The sequence below is a fragment of the Pipistrellus hanaki genome (assembly GCF_964339955.1).
Source record: "Pipistrellus hanaki genome assembly, chromosome: 6".
NCBI lineage: Eukaryota > Metazoa > Chordata > Mammalia > Chiroptera > Vespertilionidae > Pipistrellus > Pipistrellus hanaki.
The window spans coordinates 14,198,724-14,222,781 of record NC_140508.1 but is presented as its reverse complement, the minus strand read 5'-3'; the positions used below and the strand labels follow the sequence as shown (position 1 = coordinate 14,222,781).

Sequence of the window (24,058 nt, the reverse complement as noted above, 5' to 3'; positions counted from 1 at the left end):
GAGGGCTACTCCGTAAGACTACAGGGAAACCAGAAGTAAATGGGTCCTCACCAGAACCACACACAAGCTTTGCTCAACTCAATCCCTGATGGAATAAATGGAACCAGTCCTCATTCTATTTGCCTAGTAAATGGAGTAAACCTTTTTTAGAGGAGGCTAAAATAATCTATGGCTGCTACAATTTTTTGTACACAACTTCCAGTTTTCAATCAATACCAGGTGTACTGATTAATAATGCGGATTTTTTTTCAATAGATGGAGTTACACATATGTTGATATATATGCAATTTGATATGTATGTTACTTTGTGGTATTGACAGCAAGCTTCAAAACTTTATATGTCAAATTTTCTGAAGGTGCTAATATATATATTTTTACGCTTAAAAATGTCAAATTTCGCCAGTGGATAGAGCGTCGGTCTGCGGTCTGAAGGGTCCCAGGTTCGATTCCGGTCAAGGGCATGTACCTTGGTTGCAGGCACATCCCCAGTAGGGGATGTGCAGGAGGCAGCTGGTCAATGTTTCTCTCTCATCGACGTTTCTAGCTCTCTATCCCTCTCCTTTCTTCTGTGGAAAATCAATAAAAATATTTTTTTTTTAAAAAAGTCAAATTTCATGCCAAAAAAAGCATTTATGGGAAGTTTTAATTCATTATTTTATTTTTAAGAAAAGTGCTGCTGAAAGTTATCATATACTTCGAGAAGCTTATGCTCCATCTCAAGATACTGGTGAACGCTTGTTTAAACATTTTAAAAGTGATGACTTCTATTCGAAAGACTAAGAACATCCAGGTCAACTGAAAAAGTTTGAAGACCAACAATTACAAGTATTATTGAATGAAGATGCGTGTCAACCTCAAAAACACCTTGCAGAAAGATTAAACAAGGCTCAGCAAACAATTTCCCATCATTTACAAGCAATGGGAAGATATTAAAGAAAGGAAAATGGGTGCCACATCAACTGAATGAAAGACAAATGGAAAACCGAAAAGTCATCAGTAAAATGTTGCTTCAACGGCACGAAAGAAAGTTGGTTTTGTTTTTATTTTGGTTTGTTTGTTTTGTTTTTTTTTTGCATGAGTTGTAACTGGCGATAAAAAGTGGATTTATTTTGAGAATCCCAAATGCACAAAATCATGGGTTGATCCAGGTCAACCATCAACATCGACTGCAAGGCCAAATCGCTTCAGAAAGAAGACAATGCTCTGCGTTTGGTGGGATCAGGAAGGTGTGGTATATTATGAGATTCTAAAAGCACGTGAAACCGTTAATACTGATCGCTACCAACAACAAATAATTAATTTGAATCACACTTTGATTGTAAAACAACCAGAATGGGCCAGAAGACATGGCAGAGTAACTTTGCCATAATGATGCACCATCACACACTTCAAAACCAGTTAAAGACATGTTAAAAGATCTTGTCTAGGAAGTATTAACCCACCCACCGTGTTCACCAGACCTTGCTCCTTCAGATCACCACTTGTTCTGATTGATGGCACAGCAGTTTCTGAGCAGCACTTTAAAAACGTACGGAGAAGTGGAAAATTGGGTCTCTGAATGGTTTGCCTCAAAACAAGAAAAGTTCTATTGGGATGGTATCCACAAATTACCTGAAAGATGAGTGAAATGTGTAGCTAGCGATGAACATTACTTTGAATAAAGCACTTTTGATGTTTCTCTTGAAATTATCGTGTTTTCTTTGATTATAAAATCCACATTATTAATCGATACACCTGGTATTCTCAGACATGCCAAGAAATGGGACCAAAGAGTGACTATCAAAAGGACCAGACAACAGGTATACAGATATTGGAGCCATTACTCATGAGCTTTAAAAAATAACTACATTCAGGGGAAAAAATAAAGAAAAAGATGGGGGTGAGGGTATGGAGAACTTCACTATGAAACTGGAATCTAGAAAAAGTATCAAATATAAATTCTAGAACTGGCAAATACAATAATTGCAATTAATTTAATAGTGAATTTAATACTGGGTTAGGCACAGCAAAAAAGGAGAATTGGTGAGCTAGAAGACAGGACAACAGAAAATATCTAGACTAAAATATGGAGAGTAAGGAAGATGAACAGAAAAATATAGATTTGTACTGAGTGCCAGCCTTGGAAAGTGTCTTGGCAAAATAGTGTTTATGTATCTATAGATCTTCTATGTAGAAATGAACACAGGTGCTACCGATTTGACAATAATAAAAGGTTTATGCCACTTGGTCATTTCTAGGATAGTATAATAATCACAAAAATAATCTTTGAACTCAATGAGAAACGGAGAAATCCTTAACATAGTAAAGATGAAGAATCCAACAATTCTTAGCTCTTTTTCAAGCAATCTCAAAGTTAAAATGATCAAGGCAGTGTCAGATTCAAATGGCTACATTTCTGCCCAATAATTGTAATTAGAACCTTAAAGGTACTAATGTATAACATCCTTTTAACCAACATTTTATTATAAACATTTTCAAATGTACAGCAAAGTTTAAAAAATGTTAGTGAACACCCATATGCTCTTAATTTTCTTATCACATTCATCTTATTTTTTCATGCATTTCCAAGTAAATTGCAAAGATCTAAGTACACATCATTAATAAAAGATCAATATTTGGATATATTTTTAACTTTTTGGTGTAAAATTTCATAAAATGAGTAAGTATATTGGTACACTTGCTGAGCTTTAAAGAATGCACACATGTGTGTAGCCAAATCCCTGTCAAGATGGGAAACACTCCCATCATCTCTGCAAGTTTCTCAAGCCCCTTTCGGTCAATCCCCATGCTCATTTCCCCCCAAAACACGTGCTTTTTTTACCCCACTATTTTTCAAAGCTGTATTTTGAACAATCTTTAAGTCCCTGGTGTGAAGGAGTCAGTCTTAGAAAAATAAGAATCCTCATATTTGAATTTCAATTTTATCTATACTATAAATTCCTTGAATATTTGGCTTTCCTTTCTGCATATGACCAAGCTGAATCTTTCTTGGCAAAAATGGATTGCTCTCTCAGCTGTGAACTATAGTTACCTGGCTTTATCTGGCAACCAGTTAATTTAACATAAATTAGCAAATTGTGCCTGTACAATATTACTCAGCAGAAAAGATTTTTATGTGATCAAAACAGTGCTTGTTGAACCAGGCAAAACTTCCTTAAGGACCAAGTAATTTATTATTTTCATTTCTGAGACTACCTATTGATGGGGAAATGAGCCATTCTGATACAAAGTAAGGTGTGAGTAGCACAATCAGCCTGCTTTAGACGTTACTACTACATAAAATACACACAAAAGGATGTTCTTCTATGGCATATGGTCAAGTCCACATTCTCTTATAGGACTGGAAACCTGATAATCATTCTGCCTCTAGAACACCAGTCGCCCAACCTTTCAGACCTCACGTTGGTTGACAGCTGTTCTAGAATACACTTTTAACATTTTAAATTGGCATGTAATTTGAGCTCAATTGTGTTTCTGAAAAATTTCATATACTGAGAAAGAAACAGCACCCAAATGTTAATAGTGAATTAATTGTTTTGGGGTTATGAGATTTTAGGCTGTCTTTATTTTCTTTATGCTTTGCTGTATTTCCCAAATTTCATACATTGAATATATTATATCTACAATCCAAAATAAATAAAAACTACTATGGGGAAAAACAAAAACAAAACACTAGCCATACCATACTGCAATGATCCCCATCATACTCTGATTAAGGAGCTACAAAGCCCTTTGTACCTGTTTTAATCTTGCTGCTCACCCCAAAGATACATATAACCTGGTTTTTCCAACAACAAAACGCCTTGACATTCCACTTACTACACGTTTGTAAGGATAACAGACAGTAAATAATGCAACTGTTTTAACCCAAGCCCCGTACAATCATGCTTTCTTATTATCTTCAGTGTATTCCTATCTGCCAAGTTTTTTTTTTAACTTATTCACTGTAATCTACATTACAAAACCAATAAGTATGTTGAGTGTGCTTTTTCTATTTACACACAAACCTCTCTCTGCCTCGCCCCCAATCAAAAAAGAATCCTGATATCATCATCATCACTATCATTACCCAATGTCGTCATCGTCGTCGTCATCATCATCATCATCATCATCATCATCATCATCGCTATCATTACCTAATGCCAACTTTATGAAAATCCTTGGTTTAACAACACATTGGGAATCATTTCTAGTCTTGATATTGCCTAGAAGACTGAGTAAATCCTTTACCACTTCTAAGTTTCCATTTCCCCATCTGTAAAACACAGAAGTTGTTCCAGTAATCCTGATTATCCCCTCCCACTCTTTTATGTTGTAATTCTTCAGATCCTGTTATATTCTATATATGGACTTAGTCCCGAAAACACACCTACAATTACAGTCTCCCAACAGGCAGAATATGAATCACAGTTGCAACTATCACTTATTTGATATGCTCACCATTGCAAGGGACCTTGCTAACCACTTCATTACTAGGAATTATTACCATCCCATGAAAAACCTGATACAGGAACAGAATGGCTCAGAAACTTGCCCAGATTCACAAATTAGACAGCTGGGATATGAGCTCAGAAGATGTGGCTCCAGAGCTCATTAAGGTTTATTTCTTTTTCTTTTCTTTTTTTTCTTTTTTGTTTTCCCATTGATTTCTAGAGAGAGTGAAAGGAAGGGAAGGAGGAAGGAAGGGAAACATCGATGTGAGAGACACATCAATTGGTTGCCTCCTCAGCATGCATCCCAACCACGGCCAGTTTCAACTTGCAACCTATCTAGATATGTGCCCTTGACCGGGAATTGAACCTGAGACCCTTTGGTGCACAGGCTGACACTCTAACCACTGAGCAACTTCAGCCAGGGACAAAGCTCATTGAGGTTTATATCTCCCAGGTACAGGCAAATTCCCTTTGTCCTAAACAGAACACAACACAGATGACTGATAAGATATAAAAGGCTAAGGGACTGATTGTATGTCCGTCCAACCGTCCGAAAGACCAACTGGTACATATGACTCGCACCGGCAATTTAAAAATAAACGTTGACTTGCACATGCATGATACATGTAAAGCTCTCGCTGGTTCCAATCACGTGTATTTTAATTTTATAATACTATATTATATATACTATCTTGACATATAATTTTTTGTAGTAACATAATTACCACTAAATCTTTTTTCTAATTAATTTCCTTTTAATGTGCACGAATCCATGCACTGGGCCACTAGTTGATAGAAAGTCTATACCTCTAGGAGACTGAGAACTGAATATAGATATACTTACTATCTCACAGTTATACATCATTAAGAAACAAGCTTACTTTCAAAAGCCTGGCTGACAGGCTTTTAAAAGTAAGCTTGTTCAAGAGTTTAGGTTCTAGGGGAGGATGGGAACGGGCTGGAAGAGGTTAATAGGAAAAAAGAAGGACCTCTGTAATACTTTAACAATAAAGATTAAATAAAAGAAAAAAAAGAGAGTTTAGGCTCTAGAAAAAGGAAGAAGAATAAAAGCAAGCGCTTGTATTCAAATTACACCCCTCACAAGTTATGTGACTTGAATAAATTATTTAGCTCTACAAGCCTGGTCTCCTCATCTGTAAACACTACATTTCAGGGTTAATGAATAATAGGATAACAGATGCAAAACACCCATAGAACAGGCTCACCACATGGAAGCAGCACCTGCTGCCACTGCCATGTTGGGAGACAGGAAGATGGACTGAAGATGTGGAAAAGGAGAAACAGAAATGGAAACTAATGACCAGTATTATTCACTTCTGGGAAATAGGCTTTCTCACACACAACAGTCCCTAATAGGAAAGACTGAAGAGGAGGAAAAAGACTCACCATAATGAAATGAGCTAAATGTTTCACTTTGTCACCCTCTGGTTAGCTAAAAATGTGCAGTTTATAGGAAGAAATCAAGATTATCCTATGCATCGAGAGACAGAGAAGCAGGCTAAAAGAAATTTCAGAAAGTTACGGTGACTGTATTTTCAGAATGCAAAATTAGGTGTCATGTTTAGGAAAAATAATCTCCTCCCCTCCCCCCCCCAAAAAATAAAGGGGTATTTGCTAATCAAAAATTTTTCTAAAACCCCTTCACCTTCACCTTTTCTTCCCAACACAATGTGTCTGTGCCAGGGACAGCCAGGGAAGACCCAATGGGCCACAGTGGGATGTCTACGCACAGCAGGGTGAGGAAGACTGCAATGCGTGGTGTCACAGCCAAGAGTGAGGAGAGCATCCAGCAGGGACGAGGAGGGTGAGAGTGTGGGGTACCAGGTACAGCAGGGCTCAGAGGAGTGTCCCACAGGGAAGAAGGAGCAGCCTTGTACAGGGTGTCAGAGCCCATGTGGAGTAAGGAGGGCACCCATGCTGGTAGATGGCCTGGTGCAGAGTGTGGGAGCTCAAGAGGGGTGAAGAGAAAAGACAGCCCAGCAAGGAGAACTGAAATATGTTTGGGGTGAGAAGAATGTCCAAAAAGGGACTGGGAATAGAGTAGCATGGTTACAAACAAGGGATTGATCAAATATATTAAGGAAAATAGGAGTTAGGATTCTCACTGTCAAAGAGAGGAGTTACAAATATGGAAAGGAAGAAAGCTAGAATGAACCCCGACGTGTAGGATTTAAATAGTAAGTATTGGTGTGAACTCACAATTTCCATATATGTGTGTGTAGAACTAAATATAGATGCCAATATGTGCATGTGTATGCATACATATATTCCATAGCTCTATACCCTGAGATAGCCTGGAAGCCACAAAATTCCAATAGCAATGAGTGCACCTGGCACCTGGATCTTGACTTCTAAATACCCATTCTCCACTAAAAGGAATCAGTTCTGTGGAGAAATAGATGATTCTAGGTCTGGGATAAGGAAAACACAAAGTGTGCCTAGAACATCTTGTTATGTCAGGAAGTAAGGAAATGTTAAAGAATGATGGATATGTGTAAAAAGGACAGATGTCAGGGCAAAGGGGTTCATTCCTATTATATTTATGAACATAAAATATTATCATTATTTATGTTCATGCTCAATTGTCCTCAATCAGGACAATTGAGCATGAACATAAATAATGATAATAACATTAAAGTCACAAGCCCATGGAGATAAAAATAAGGAAACTTTAAAAATTAAAAAGCATTGGTACATACCCATAGATATACTTTACAGTGGGAAAACTGGGCAAAAAAATACCAGACTGGGGAAAAATAAGCACTAAGTACAAATAGATTTCTGAAAAAGCCTTTATTTCTACTTTGTAGAATACAATAAAAAGAGGAGATAGAGCAAATATTATGCATTCATATTAAAGTAGCCACATTGTTAGAACATTTAAAGAAATTTGGAAATTCTATTTAATTTTATTAATAATATTTAGGAATGAGATTTAATCAACTTGTCACCAAAGGGGCTAGAATTGCCCACCAAGTTTTCCATATCTTGGTAAAAACACCAAGTACATTTTCTTTATAGCTTTCCTTTCAAGAATTTCTTGCCAAAAATAACCTTATATCAAGGCCCTATGTGGAGTTATAGTGGGCAAGCAAAATTAACCAGGAAAAGATGTAACAGCAAAGAAACTGTAAAAGGTTATACCAGCACAAACACTAGATTACTGCTACCCTTCTAAAAGCAGTTCTCTCAGCTCAGCAATTCCTAGGATACAAATTTTTCAAATATCTGTATTTATAAAGAAGAGACAGAAAACACTTGTGATTAGAAGATTATGAATAAATTATTTAATTTCCTCTTACCATTCTTAAAGTTGATTTATAGTTTTAAAAATATTGTTTAATAGAACAGGGTAGCAACATTTGTTAGATCCCAATTAAATATGATTCTGAGATATTTCTAATGACACAAACTTACATAAATAATCTGTGTTTGTTCAAATATCACAATAAGCTGGTTTGGCTCAGTGGATAGAGCATCCACCTTTGGACTGAAAGGTCTGAGGTTTGATTCCGGTCTAGGGCACGTACCTCGGTTGAAGGCTCCTGGCCCAGGCCCTGGTTGAGGCAACATGCAAGAGGCAACCAATTGATATGTCTCTCTCTCTCATCGATGCTTCTCTCTCTGTCTCTCCCCTTTCCACTCTCTCTAAAAGTTAATGGAAAAATATCCTTGGGTGAGGATTAAAAAAAAAAAGTATCACAATGAAAAGACTCAGTTTTTCACACATACAATACACAACCTAAAACAATAATTTCAATCTATGCAGACGGTTTTGTTATTTTAATAACAGAACTATTAAATTAATAAAACTAACAATACTCAAACTGGTAGTAGTGTTTAATTTGTGGCTACTGGGGAATGATACTAAACATACACCACAAAAGCTATGCCAAAATAAGTCCTAAAAGAGGTACTTTTGCCATTCTTTCTGTTGCAAGCTTTGCAACTTGGCTTTGGTCAAAGCTGGCGTAAATAGCTACAGAAATGAGCAATACATCCTCAGAAAAAAAGCCCAAGGGAACCAAAAGAACACAGGTGGTGCACACGCCAGCAGTAATTCTCTGCTCCCAGGACACCTGAGAGCCTTCAGCATCCTCAGCTGTAGCACCTGCTTCTCCAGCTCAGTACAGGTTCCACCACAGCATGGGGGGCTTATCCTTCGCAAACATGCTGACCCTTGCTTGTTCTTCCAGATCTACAATTCCAGGGTTCACAGGAAGGACAGGGTAATGGAAACAATGTGTAGTAATTAACTGTTTCAACCCTGCTGTACCATGTACCAATTCATCAGAATTGCTAACATTAAGCAGGAAGTATCTTTCCTTCTCCTTTTCTCTCTGTTCCAACTAAGCACTGTGATAAGGAAATGTAAAAGGGGAAGGAGGCACTTATCTGTTGAATTACGTAGCTAGTACAAAGACTTGCAAATATCTGACAAATATCCTCTTCTTTAAACCTCTTAAGTAGCCCTGGCCAGTTGGTTAGACTCTAACCGTTAGAGCACGTGTGTCAAACACAAGGCCCGCGGGCCAAATCCAGCCCACCAGGCCTTGCAATGTGGCCCGCACCGCGCTGTCATCACTGCACTCCGCTGTCAGTTTATGACATTGTCAGTTTATGACTGTTCAGTAAACCATTCGGCCCGCGATTTAGGCTGGATTTTAGATTTTGGCCCCTTCTCTGATTGAGTTCGACACCCCTACGTTAGAGCATCATCCAGATATGCCAAGGTTGTGGGTTCAATCCCTAGTCAGAGCACATACAAGAATTAACCAATGAGTGTGGGTAAAGGTGGGACAGGTGAATCTCTCTCTCAAATCAATAAATAAAATTTTTTAAAAATAAAATAAACATCACAGTAATCATGTGTTCATAGACTGCTTGTCTTTCCTTTTTACATATTAAGAAATACTCATTCTAGTAACTGGATCAATAAGACATCTGAACAAAAATGAATTCTAATCATTCAAAAGCTTTAAAATCCAGATAAATCAGCCAAAGCTTGTACTTTTATTTTGCTTTGTTGTTGTTTTCGGGGGATCCTTTGGGTCCTCTCACCTTTTTCATAAATATAAAGGTCTCATCAAAAAGTTACCTCTGGCCCTAACTGGTTTGGCTCAGTGAATAGAGCATCGGCCTGTGGACTGAAGGGTCCTAGGTTCGATTCCGGTCCAGGGCATATACGGGGGGGGGGGGGGGAGGGGGGGGGGAATATGATACAGGAGGCAGCTAATCGATGTTTCTAACTCTCTATCCCTCTCTCTTCCTCTCTGTGAAAAATCAATAAAATATGTTTGGGAAGGATAAAAGTTACCTCTGTTCATGGGGGTCCATTACACTATTACTCTACTTTTGTAAGTTTAAACTTTCTATAACAAAAAATTAATAATAATTAAGATATTATTTTAAACATAAAGCCAACCAAAAAATACCTCTTATCCTTAGAAACAAATGAAATTCAAATAAATCCAAATCTTTTAATTCACACAAATCTTAAGAATTCTGGATATTTAAAGCCAGAATGAAAAAGCCAGGCATGCCAAGCCAACAATGAATCAGAAAACACCAAAGTCAAAATATTTCACATTCCTCCCTCTCACATTCAGACTCTAGACACAGACACACAACACACAGACACACAGCACAACACACAGACACAGCCCCACACACACACAGCCACACACACACACACACACACACACACACTGCACACTTCACAATGAAAGATTCCACCTGTCCCTTTCAGATAAAGCAACTTATGGGTGCCGGCCTGACACTAATCAAGCTCAAGCTTTTATTGAAAAACTTGAGGCCCCATGCACGAATTCGGGATGGGGCTGGGCCTGTTGGGAGGAGGAGATGGCAGGAGGTTGGCCAGCCGGCCCGCCTGGATCAGGGCCAGTCAGTGCCCCTGATCAGGGCCGGGTGGGCTGGGGAAGGGGCTACAGGCAATTGGTCAGTGGGCCCTCCCCCACTGGTGTTGGGGGGCCGGATGGGGACGGGGCTGGGCATGGGAAGGGACTGTTGGCAGTGGGCTGATGGAGCCAGTGGTCTGGGGGAAGGGTCATGGGTAGTTGGCCAGCCAGCCCTGCCCCTGATTGGGGTGGGGGGGGTGGGGTGCGATCTAAGGTGGGGCCAGCAGGGGGGAGGGGCTGCGGGCCCATCAGGATGGTGCAGGGCCCATCAGGGGCATGGCCGGCCAGGGGGGAGGAGCAGCAGGAGGTTGGCTGGGCAGCCCTGCCCCCTATTGGAGTGGGGGGGGTTAATCATGGGAGAGGGGCTGCAGGCCTATCACGGTGGGGCAGGCTGATGGGGGCGCGCCTGGCAGGGAGGGGGGGTGGAGGGAGCGTTTGGTCCACAGGCCCGGCTCTTGATCCAGGTGGGAGAGTCCGATCAGGGGCAGGCCGGCTCGGGGGAGGGTCCACGAGGTTGGCTCCGGGCCCCAACCCCTATTCAGAGGGTCCGATGGGCATTATAACTGGTTGTTAGGTCGTTATGGCCATTACAGTAGCTGCCTTTTTATATAGAGATAATCTTAGCAATAGAGCCAAGGTTATTTCCACGTTCCACCCTATAGTATGGAGCACTAAATATAGCTATTTATGAATAACAGATTTACTTTCTATACTATCCACATGCACTTCCAATTTCAGAAAGTGTTTCTTCCTCATTTATCCTTGAAAGAAGTATACTATAAAACATTTCTCATTTCCTAATCAAAAACTACGACTCAAGCCGGGACCGGTTTGGCTCAGTGAATAGAGCGTCGGCCTACAGACTGAAAGGTCCCCGGTTCAATTCCGGTCAAGGACATGTACCTTGGTTGCGGGCACATCCCCAGTAGGGGGTGTGCAAGAGGCAGCTGATCGATGATTCTCTATCATCGATGTTTCTAACTCTCTATCCCTCTCTCTTCCTCTCTGTGAAAAATCAATAAAATATATATTTAAAAAACAAAAACAAAAAAAAACTACCACTCAAATTAAAGATAAGATAAGCATATTCAAGACATAAAGGTATAGCTATTATCATAAATTTAAAAATACCAAAGCCATTAACCTCAACACTTTTGTAATTAAAAATCAGAAACCAGGTTCCTAGCAATATATAAGATTTCTTATATCTGTCCCTTCCCAAGTGAGGATTGATTGTTTTCCTATATTTACCCATTTTTTCAACCTAAATTTTAAGCTTAGATACAAGATAAATCATTAATACATTTATTTGTGATTTTTCAATTTAAAGGATTATCATACTCATACTACATAAGATATAAAGCGCTTAAAATGAGTAAAGTCTATGTTGAATCCTAAATGGATAAAACTTAAACCTCCTTCTTGCCATCTGCCCACAAACCAGGCCCCCCTATAACCAAACATCTGATTGTACTGGGATTAACTGATCTGAAACTATTCTATGCATCATGCTTTCAATTATAATTAACATTTTTACAAATCCATCAGGTTTTTATTTAATCCTTTTCGTTTCTCATCTAGAAGTCTTAATAGTATATCAACCTTTAACTTAGCCAAATGAGCAGGGGACTGGCTAGTTGTACTTTTTAGGACCTCAGATTTCCTGCCTCAACTTTACTTCACTGACTTAACAAAATATTTATTGAGCATCTACCAGGTACCAAACAGTGTTGTAGGCACTAGAGCTACAACAATGAACAAGAGAGATAAGACAAGGCATGCCCTAACTGGTGTGGCTCAGTGGTTAGAGGGATCCCAGGTTCAATTCCTGGTGTACCTTGGTTACAGGTTCGATCACCATTCCCTCCCTCCTCCCAACCCCCACCCAACTCCCCATTGGGGTGCATGTGAATGCAACCAATCAATGTGTCCCTCTCATATCAATTTCTCTCTCTCATATCAATTTCTCTCTCTCTCTCTCTCTCTCTCTCTCTCTCTCTCTCTCTCTCTCTCTCTCTCTCTCCTTTCCCAAACCTCCCTCCCTTCCACTCTCTCTAAAAATCAATGAGGAAAAATGTCCTCGAATAAGGATTAAAAGAAGAAAGAGAGAGATGGCCCACGGATTTTACAATGAATTATTAGAGGTCTGAGGACGGGCAGCAGTATAGGAGTGAGCCAGTGAAAAAGAAAAGTTCAGAGTCTAGTCTGTGCTGGAAGCCAGGTGAAGGCCCACAAGGCCGGAGAAAAGGGAGAGGAATTGCACAATGAAGCTGGAGAGGGAGGCAGAGGCCAGATCACTAAAGAAAGACCTTATAAGGTAAAATAAGGAGTCTGAATTTTATCTTTTTTTATTATATATTTTTTATTGATTTCAGAGAGGAAGGGAGAGGGAGAAAGAGATAGAAAGATCAATGATAAGAAAGGATCATTGATCAGTTGCCTCCTGCACGTCCCCATAGGGGATCAAGCCAGCAACCTGGGCATGTGCCCTTGATGGGAATTGAACCCGAGACCCTTCCATCTGCAGGCCGACGCTCTATCCACTGAGCCAACCTGGCCAGGGCTGAATTTTATCTTAAGAGCAATGAGAGCCACTGAAGATAGGACAAGATTCATTTTGTCAGACAAATACTTCCTGAGCACCTACTCAGTGCCAGTCTCTGACACTCTTCAAGATGTAAGGAAAGAGACCTCAGCATGTAAATAAATGCAACCCTCCTCCATCGGTCCCAAGAGCATCTATTATTGAGAAATTCAGGTCACTGTTCATCACTCAATATGACTCTGTTCAGAAGATAAACAACGGAAACATTCCTATAAATATGAGCACCACCACTACCCCGAACCCCTGCCAGGAACAGGCACAACCAATGGGCCCAATGGGGTAAGACATTAAACTTAATGTCCTTCCAAAAATCTCTTTAAAATTTTTTTGTTGCCCTAACCAGTTTGGCTCAGTGGATAGAGCGTCAGCCTGCAGGCTGCAAGGTCCCAGGTTCGATTCCCGTCAAGGGCGTGTACCTTGGTTGAGGGCACATCCCCAGTAAGGGGTGTGCAGGAGGCAGCTGATCGATGTTTCTCTCTCATTGATGTTCCTAACTCTCATCCCTCTCCCTTCCTCTCTGTAAAAAATCAATAAAAATATATATTTTTTAAAAAATTTTACTGTCTTAAATGCTATTATTCCTAGTAATTAAGGAATATTAACACCAACTGAACACCAGTTGAACTGACTCCCAATTGAACATTTACATCCAGGAGCATAAAATCAATCAAAACTCCAATAGCCGAATCAGGCAAATGAAAAGCCAAGTTGTAATTGTTTTTCTTTTATCACAGGCCCCCAAATATAAAAATTTTTTCTAAGTACCTACCTGCCTTTAATCACTACCATTATCACTCACATTTAGATAAATACTTTTGAAGTTCCACTGATAGCAGGAAAAAATGTCAAATTGCAGGAGTCCAGCAGGTTTTACATGTTATATTTTTCTATTTCCTCATTCTTTAGCATTCTCATCATTTTCTGATAGAGTTTTGAAGGAATCGGGCGGGGGCGGGGAGGGGGGAATTCCTGTGCTCACATCACACCTCCTAGTCATCGAGGGACCATCCTGGCAGCCCTTTTCTCGTCACTATCTATCAACTTGTGCCTGTGCTATGGACTGAGGAGGCATGGGGAAACAGAAGGCACTGGTGAATAAAGAATTATCAGCTGGTGTTCAAAGAATCAGAAGGAAAAAATATATTAATACTTAATACCAAAGGGCCAGAATAGACATTTCTCCAAGCAAGACATACAAATGGCCAATAAACACATGGCAAGATGCTCAAGAGTATTGGTCGTTAAGGAAATGCAAAGCAAAATCACAATTACACCTACTAGGAAGCCCATGCCTCTGTTCAAAAAAAGAAGATAACAGTGTCAGCCAGAATGTAGACAAAATGGAACTCTCATACATTGCTGTTGGGAAGGTAAATTGGTGCCTCCACTGTGGAGAAGCCTAGCAGATCTGCAAAAAATTAAATAGAATTACTAAGTGACCCAGCAATTCCACTCCAAGGTATATACCCAAAAGAAGTGAAAACAGGGACTCAAACACATACTTGTACACCAAAACTCATAGCAGCATTATTCACAATAGACAAAGGTAAAAACAATTCAAGTGTTCATCAACAGATGAGTACCTACAGTACTATGACTATTACTCAGCCATAAAGAATGCAGCTCTGACATATACTAATGCTACCATATAAATGAACCTTGAAATCATCATGCTAAGTGGAATAAGCCAGACACAAAAGGACAAACAGTATATGATTCACTTATATGAAGTATCCAGAAAAGGCAAATTCATAGAGACAGAAACTAGATTGGCCGGGCCCTGAGGGGTGAGGAGGGGAAAGAAAAGGAGGGGTTATTGTTGAATGGTACCAGAGTTTCTGTTTAGGGTGATGAAAATAGTGGTGATGGTTGTATTACATTGTGAATGTAATTAATGCCACTGAATTGCACACTTAAATTATCAAAATACATGGCAAACTTTATGTTATATAGATTTTGTCACACACACACACACACACACACACACACACACAACAGCAAGGAAAATAAAAGTGCAAAGTAGTTTGGGGCAAAATGAATACCACGTCACTTCAAAATCAGAATTAATATAGGAAGCATTCCTTCCCCCATTGTAAGTGCCATCTAACAATGAAGAGGCTAACGTGCCCAGGCAAACAGTCTATTCACTCACATCACTGAATAATTTTTAAAAAAATGTATTTTATTGATTTTTTACAGAGCGGAAGAGAGAGGGATAGAGTTAGAAACATCGACGAGAGAGAATCATCGATCTGCTGCCTCTTGCACACCCCCCACTGGAGATGTGCCCGCAACGAAGGCACATGCCCTTGACCGGAATCGAACCTGGGACCTTTCAGTCCCCAGGCCGACGCTCTATCCACTGAGCCAAACCGGTTTCAGCACATCACTGAATAATTTAAGTGCATATATTATAATATAGTAGACACTATCCTAGGCACAAAGAAATTACAATCCAGAAAACTTCCCTATCATTACTCTATAAATTATGAAGATATGGATAAGATGAGCTTTTATTAAATAATTAAGAGTAAAAAAAAAATTTTAAGAGTAAATGCTTTTATTTAAAATACACAGATTCAAAATAAGTACATCAAGAATCCTAAAGCCAGTCTACTATCATCTTTGCTCCATCTGGTTTAACTTCCTTAAATTGGCAATTTTGTCATTTTTCTATACTGGAACAAAAGATTTTTTTAAACTATACAAACATTTAGAAAAACACTATTTTCTGACCTTCGTCAGCCAACAGTCTACTGATCAGAAAATATAAACATCACAATCAAAAATACAATTTAGTCGTTCAACATGAGAATTAAGCAAAAGATTACATGTCTATTAGTCATACTTTGAGGACCACCTGGAGGGTGAAGAAAAGTTCCCTTTTTACTGGCATTTAAATGTTTTACAGCTCTTTAATTATAATAAACAGTTGTGCTCACTAGTATAACCTAGATTAAGTTTTAAAACACAACAATGAGCTTTCCAACAATATACACTTTGCTGTACCTGAGGCTATACATTTTTCATCTTCGTAATTAGGCCACTAATTGCCTCAGAGCACTGTTTATAATTGATGATAGTAACTAAGGTACCTTAGAAACAATGACCAGGTTTCCTTCTGGTCGCTGCAAAGTACCTGCATGTTTCTGTAACCTAGGAAGGAGGAGGAACAATACCTAGAGTCTAATAATTGCTTACTCAAACTAACAAAAGAAGGGAGGCAAAGGGGGGAACTCGAGAAGAGATAGCACTTTAAATTATTCAGTGTGATTCCCATGCTTGGGAAAACACTGAATTCATGGGATCAGCAGGAGGTAAGAGTGTTCTCTAGTATAAAGCCACAATATAAAAAGAATTACTGGGTCAAAATGTGAAATTCATTTTCATGTAACATCATGTAGAGGACTGAGGATGGGGCAGGAGCTGAGTCCAGGGCTCTATTTCATTCTTAAAAGAAAAAGAGTGACGCTGGAAGAAAGGACTGATTTAGACACTGAAACTTAAAAGGATTACCCAGAAGATAAAAGGGGAGGGGTTGGGGGAATCTTAACATCCAAAACCTATTTCCGTAAAATTCTTTTAATTTTTTCCTTTGACCACGACAGCCCAATTTTCTTTTCCCCTGCCTTTGTCGCAATTTCAAAGACAGACTTCAGTTCAGAAATTCATGTCCTAAAGCAATAGCATTGCAGCATGAACTTTGCCATTCACCCCAAAAAGTGAAACTGTGAAGTCTGATGCTTACAAGCACTGCATCATTCCAGCGGGACCACAGAATCTACAGCTCAGCGTTTCACTGGAGGTGGGAGACTAAGTGAATAAGAAATCTAAATTTGTTTTTTAATGGGGTGTCTTTTAATAGTGACAAGTCACTATTCCTTTTTAAACTTCAAGGTTCAACTCCCACTTGCTCAGAGTCAGGTTAATATCAGATCTAGAAGGGGCCCTAGAATCTGTCCAATTATCTAAGTTCAGAGATGAGAAAATAAGTCTATCTAGTTACTGGTAAAGCCTAACCCTCCCAACTCGCGGTGCAGTACTAGTATTACATCTAGGAGGACATCTCCTATGGCTATAAATAATAGTTAAAATTATGGAGCTTTGTGTCAAGTCCTATGTTAAGCCATTTTACATGCATATTACATTTAATTCTTACAACACTCAGAAAAAGAGTAATACCCTATTTAGAAAATAAAATTGAAAATGATTTGCTCACTCAGGGCCAATTCAAACCCAGGTCTGGCTGATTTCTAAATTAAAGTTCGGTCTTATTCTACCATGGCCTGATCCCTCCTACCATTCTAACCTCATATCCTACCACTCACAAAATCCAGTCACCACCACTCAAGCCTTTACATGTGCTGAGTGCCCCCCAATCCCCAACCACCACCCCCGGACCTGTGAGTGACTTGGTTCTACCCTTTCAAGTCAAATATCCCCTCTTCTACCAGGTTTTCCCTAACCACTCAAACTAAAACAGTCCCTCAGTCACTCCCACCACTCTCTGAAACTATCTTGTATACTGGCTGTCTCCCATTAGAATAAAAGTATCACAAGGACAAGAACTTCCAGAAATGTTCCACCATATTCATTTCTAGACTGCCCAAAACACAAAAGAGTACATGATAAAAGGAGACACTAAAAAAAAAAAAAAAATGTTGAATGAACACCTGTGCCATTAGGGTCAGTATCATACAATAAGCAGTTAATTACATACTATCTTCTATTTTTTTGCAGTTATTTCTTGTGAGTAATCTTGCCTAGTAATCTTATAATTTTCTGTTTTGGGCAAGTTAATGACTTGACATGGGTTTATATGATCATCTTTTTTTAAAAAGCAGTCAAAAGTCTAGAATTCAAATAACTCCCATAGTTGATAACAAGCTACAATAGATAGACACTCAAATACTGTATTAAATACTGTACTATTGACCCACAGATCTTAAATTCCTTTAATATTCTCACAACCCTCTACCAGAAAAACACAACACCAGTGTGTAAAGAAACACATTCTTTTATTTGGCGAGTAATGGAAACTAAAGAGTAACTGCCCTTTCACTAACAGTACATACAAGCCTCCCTCGTCTCAAGATAGCGCCAATAATTTCTTGTAAGCCAACACCCCATCTGTTTGCTTCAGATTATCTTTTATCACGACCAACATTAGCCTCCAGTTCTCTCTATGTCTTTGACAGGCCTCACCAGCATCACATTCCTCACTTACTGCTTGCTTTTTACGGTTCCATGTGTTCAACATAGCTCCCGTGATCTAAAAAACTGTAAAATTGGGGCAAGTAGGTCAGTAGCATTTTGGCCTCTGGCTTTGGAATTCCTACTCCCTTGAGAGCTCTGAAGAGTCAACACAAAGAGACCTTCCTTCCTGGTGATTTATTTTATGCTGCTCCCTCCGGCCTGTCAGGCATAGGGTGGGAATAGGAAACTGGATTGGAGCAGAACGGTCTCCTGGCTTGAATATTGATGGCCTGGAAAGGTAACTGATACTGTCTGAATGGCTGCCTCCGAAGATTGTCCAAGTCTAGCAGATTTTCGCTGTTAAAGACATTTCAACTCCAAATCCATGACCTTGTTTCCAACATAGCAAAAGAACATAAAACATGAGCAACCAAAGTCCTGGTCAAAAGGGTACTGTTCAGATTTACGACTTCAGCCTTCTAAGAAGAATGACATGACGCAATACTCAAAGGAAATATGTGAGTGTGCATATGCAGGCACATATGGAGGGAGGGGCTGTCTTTAACAGGGTGGGGCTTCTTAATTTTCTAAAATAAAATAGCCCACATGTCACCACATTTATTTCATTCCAGAAAAGCTCAGGAACTAAGTGCAGTGAGGCGTTTGGAGCGCATTTTCATGTGAGAAACAATGACAAAAGGCTATTTTCATACAATATTAAACTAAGGGGAGTCTGAAATTTCCTGTGGTTATTAGAAAAAGTTGCATTTGATTATATAAAATATGTATCTTATCTAAAATCTTAGGTCAAATATTTGTACAGAGTGTGAATGAATTCTCATCTTTCTATATGTAAACAACTTTCTATACAATTTCTTCACACTGGACAAGCAGAAACAGCTCATTAAAACTTTGGCTAAGATGTAGTTCTAGTTTTTCAAGCAGCTTTGTTTTTTGTGCCAAGTGTAAGATCAGAGAAACAGGCAACTTGCTCAAGGTCATCTGGTCACGTCAGGTGGGATTAGAATTACTGGTTCCTGCTTTTCAAAAGCCAGCCATAAATCAAACTTTTCTCGGAACTAAGCAGGCCCAAAGGAAAAAAACTATTCTCCATTTCCTTTCTTCAATAATCAAAGGACAAACGAAAAATTAGTTTAAATGATAGAGCTGCAATTAATAAAATTTCATCAATGCATAAAGGCAACTCTCTCAAAATTGGCAACATTTAACAATTTGCAAAGGTCAGTAACCTCTATCTAACCTTCCCACATGATGGCATCATAGACTTATTAAAGTTTTTTGGTTTTTTTTTTTAAATCAGCACTTCGTATATGCATCTATAAATAGTCCACATATCTTCTAAAAGAGCTGGTCAGACTGGAATATGGAAGTACTCTGAGCTCGTAGATCCTTTCGAAGGTAAAGGATCATAAATAAGTTCAAAGTTTCCTTCAGAACCCTGAAAGGAACAGGGAGATTTCAACAGTGCAGGTAGAATTAGTGATTAAATAAACAAGAATCACTCAGGCTATGGGGCGGAGAGGACTAGAAAAAGGAGGCATTTTTATCACCCTATGACCTTCCTCTTCCTTTTTCAAATCCACCATTTCCATCACACTTTCTGCCCCATCCTTTTCATTTCTACTTTTAAACTGCTGATTAAAAAAAAAAAACATTACTTTTGAATTAACAACAAAAACATAATGTCCAATGAAGCCATGTTTTTAAAAATACTATTTGGACCGGGATGGGGACATTAAAGTAGCTAAGAGTACTTTGTATTTATTACAAATACACTATCGTCATATTTAGTAATTTTCCTGAGATCCAATCTCCTCAGTCAAATAGTACCATCACCCCATTCCAGAGGACCTCAAGTCCAGGAAAATTTCCCGTTGCTCTGAAACTATGAGTCACTGATATTAAAAGCTGACATTAGATCTCAAAAGTACTAAGTTAATGGCTAGGTTGAAATCGTGGCTGGGTTATATTATAGGAACAACTTTAAAACTTTTATAACCAACAATGATTTTTCTCATCTCCAATCCAAGTCTACCTATTTCTGAATACAGTTATAAAACACTCTTGGAGTGATGGTTTCTCTTTAGCCCTTGAACAAAATGTGGCCACAGGGTATAGAAAACAAATCAAAAGGGAGGACTGGAAAAAAATTAAACCTGGAAGGAAATACAAGTCTGACACTTTCCATTCTGCCAGAAAACAATTGTCATTACTTGGGAGTATATTAGGTTGAGCCATACCAAACTGCCATTATATACAACTGTATTTTCCCTGCAAAAACTGAAATTTCATTTGGTTTGACCTAATGTTATTTTCTAAGCTCATCTGAGTAATTATCTCAAATAAGGTCTCCATATCCCAAAGCACATAAAACCTTCTAGTTTTCTAAAGACTGCCTGAACCTTTGGAAAAGTTATGCCGCGCCACTGTCCAAACCTGGTCATTTGAAAAATTAAGCTCATTAACAAGAAAGCCAAGTAAAAACCACCAAACTGGCTGAGCGTAGCCATGCTTTCATGAAACCTAAAACCACGCCACATCCTCTTCCACTAACAGAATTTAAATCCTAAGCAGAGCTGCTTTTAGAAGACTTACATTTAAGGAGATACACTGAAAAATGTAAGTGCTTGGCAGCCTTTTCCGTTATTGGTGACACAGGAATCTAAGTTTGGTAAAGGCCCATCACTTTTCACTGGGGCTCCACTGACCCGAAAGTCTACCACTAAGGAATTTTAATTAAGTTGATAAATTCCATTTCTGTTGGAGAATTTGGCTTCTAATTCTTCTAATCAAAAGGGGGACTGCTATCCCAGAGGGATACATTTTTCCATTTAGATAAGGCTGATGTATGCACCCACAGCAGAAATAACCTGTCACTTTCACAAAAGGGTTTATGGCTCCAAGACTGCCTCTGGGTCCAAATCCATCATTTCACACCCACTTTTATCAGAGTCTAATATCCAATATGCTAATGCACTATTCTCAATTAACTCTATTAATTACTCAACCTGTTCCTGTTTCTGCCAAAACTCCTACCTACTGGGTGCTTTTCCTAAGGCACCTCAGGAACTGCTAGGGCAATCTGATGCTGCCTGTTCTATCTTCCCAGACCTAGTTACAGCACAAACCATCAAGTGAAATATGCTTTTAAAAAAAAACCAGGAGAGAATCTCCTGCTCCATCTAGAAACGTCTCTAGTTAGCTAGTTCAGTGTTGAATCCTACAGGGCATTTCTCTATAATTAATGAAACCATCAACCTTTTCCTAACATCCAAATAATCCACTTTTTCTAGCAGAACTTACTCTCCTTGCCCCACCCTCAACATCTCCTGGTCATTTTTCACCCTAAACTGAAGTTTTTCTCTAGCCAAGTCAGGCAAACACATTCCTGAAACCTCCCAGCTACTCCCTTCTTTCTAAAGTTGTTTTTTGGTGTGTTTTTTTAATGAAAACTATGCATCAGGTACAGTGATAAGTGTTTTCAAAGGAAATTTATCTACTTCCCTCCTTAAAACCCTATGCGTTTAGGATCAGTATCCCATTTTACAGAGGAGAAAAACTGAGGTTTACTAACTAACCCAAGGTCATCCAGGCCAGGGACTCACAATCCAAGTCTGGCCTCCACATCCTCTGACCTTCACCCTCTTGCTACGGTTCTTTCTGATCTCTGGTCACGTCCTGGATGTCTGCTCTGTGGTCTTATAAAAGTCTTGGGCAGGGTTCAGCTTCTTCGGTGGCTGTCTTTAGGGGTGTCGAACTCAATCAGAGAAGGGGCCAAAATCTAAAATCCAGCCTAAATCGCGGGCCGAATGGTTTACTGAACAGTCATAAACTGACAATGTCATAAACTGACAGCGGAGTGCAGTGATGACAGCGCGGTGCGGGCCACATTGCAAGGCCTGGCGGGCTGGATTTGGCCCGCGGGCCTTGTGTTTGACACATGTGCTTTAAAGGATATGCCTCTGAGAAGAATGAGTAACAACCATCCCATCTTTTCTCCATTCTTCCTCCTTTCCCACCTGACACCACTTCCCCAAGGCCCTTATCCTATCTCCTTCTCTAGGGTCAATTTAAATGTCCCCTCTGACCCCAGAGCAGGCACCACAGAATCCTAAAGGGCCACTTCTACCATCAAGGCTGGGAGTGGGCAGAAGTGAAAGAAAAAGGAAAAGCACCCACAGCACCTCAAGTCTTCACTCGGGAGGAAACCGTGGGGCAGAGGAGGTTTTGTAGTGGTGGGTTGTGAGAGGTGTGAAGGCGGAGGGGGTGGAGGGGTAGGTAGTGACAAGTGTGCCCTTGGGGGTGGACGGGGCGGGGCGGGGCGGGGCACGGACAGGGAGCCGGCCAGGACGCTCACGCGGTTTGAGGATTGAATGGGGAGCGGACGTCCCCACGGGAAGGGGGGGTGCCTCCGGGCGAGAACGGCGACCCGGGCACTTGGAAGAGCGTGTGTGCGCTGGGAGGAGGATGGAGGAGGATGGAGGTGGATGGAGAGGGGAAAGTGGAGGGAAGAAAGGGAAGGGTGATGAGCAGGAAACGGTTTAGTCACGGGAGGCAGGAGGGGGAGGATGGATCGGCCACGGGGAAGGTGGGGCGCCTCCAGCCCCGGGCTCGGCGCACGGAACGCCAGGATTGGGGGGCCGGAGGGGACCCCGGGGCAGGAGGCGCGGGAGCTCAGGAGCCCAGAAGCGGGAAGTGAGGGTTCCGGGGAGGGGAGGGCGGGAAAGGGGGCGCCCCGGCACCAATGGGGCTGCTGAGAGCGCGCCGCTAACGCCCGGGGATGGGGTTAGGAGGGCGGCGGGTGGGTGGGGAGGGAGTTTCGGGGCGCAGAGGGCGGGAACGTCCTGGAGTGTCCCCAGGGCCAGGCCAGGGTGCCCGTCGCTTTCTGTTTTCCCGGCTCGGGGTCGCCTCACCCGGGCCGGAGATCCAGCGGGGACCGGGATCCTCTCAGGACGGGGCGGGGGTTCCCGGGGTCCCCTCGAGGCCACATCGGCGCCCCCCGCCTTACCTATGCCCGGCGCCACATAGACGAAGTAGAGCAGCGAGGACGAGAGCGAGAAGAAGAAGAGCGCGGCGAGCAGCGAGCGGCGCGGCAGCCGCAGCAGCCCCCGGCGGACGCGCATGCTGCAGCCGGCGGCCGCCTGAGGGCCGGGCTGGGCCTGCTCCCGCCGCTTCCCGTCCGCCGCCGCCTCGGCCTCCCTCCGCCGCCGCCGCCTGGGCTTCGGCCACCACCGCCCGGGTCTCTCCGGCCGCCACTGGCCGCCGCCTCGCCGCTCCCAGCCGCCGGCCGCCGCGGGCCGGGACACATGAAGCGAGCAGGGGCCGGAGCGGCCCGGAGGGAGCGCAGCGGCGGGGCGGGGGCGGGGCGGGCGGGCGGGCGGCGGGGGCGGGGCCGGGCGAGGGGCGGGGCCAGCGGGGCGGAGGGGCGGGGCCAGCGCCGCCGGGGTTGCCCCGGAGCCAAATGCGCGCGCGCTCACGCCCGGCCGGCCCTCTGCCCCGCGGCTCGCGGGGAACGCCGCCCAATGGCGACAGCCCCCCTCTCCTGGCGCGGCCGCGGCCGCCGCCGTCGCCCAGGCTCTCGGGGAGCGTCGCTCCAGTGCGCGTTGGCTCCGCGCTCGGGCGCCCCCACCCCGGGATCCCCGAGGTGCCATCTGCAATGTCTGAAGCCGCTGGTCGCCCCCGAGGGCCGCGCACAAGATCTGGGGTTGTAGATGGGGGAACTCGCTCTACACTTTCATTCATTCACCCATTCACTCCTTCATTCAAGTCTGGCCAGACATAGGCCAGACACCGTTCTTGATGCTGGGGAGGCTACAAAGAACAAAACAGACAAAAATCTGTGTCTTCTTGGAATTTACATACAA

The 24,058-nt window shown here is 41.6% G+C and overlaps 1 protein-coding gene and 1 long non-coding RNA gene across 2 annotated transcripts in view; both read right to left on the bottom strand.

The window, feature by feature from the left end:
* The window catches only part of B4GALT5 (beta-1,4-galactosyltransferase 5), a 78,344-nt gene extending 54,780 nt beyond the window's left edge, over positions 1–23,564 (bottom strand). The window contains exon 1 of the mRNA XM_084887111.1: positions 23,203–23,564. Within this exon, the coding sequence (XP_084743237.1) occupies positions 23,203–23,317 (115 nt within the window). The 5' untranslated portion in view covers positions 23,318–23,564. The remainder of the gene's footprint in view (positions 1–23,202) is intronic.
* On the bottom strand, positions 21,617–23,193 carry LOC311624224. The gene is made up of 2 exons (XR_014795272.1): positions 22,135–23,193; positions 21,617–21,935 (listed from the first exon to the last, which is right to left on the bottom strand). It is a non-coding gene; the product is annotated as an uncharacterized lncRNA (long non-coding RNA).
* Positions 23,565–24,058: the final 494 nt, after the last annotated feature.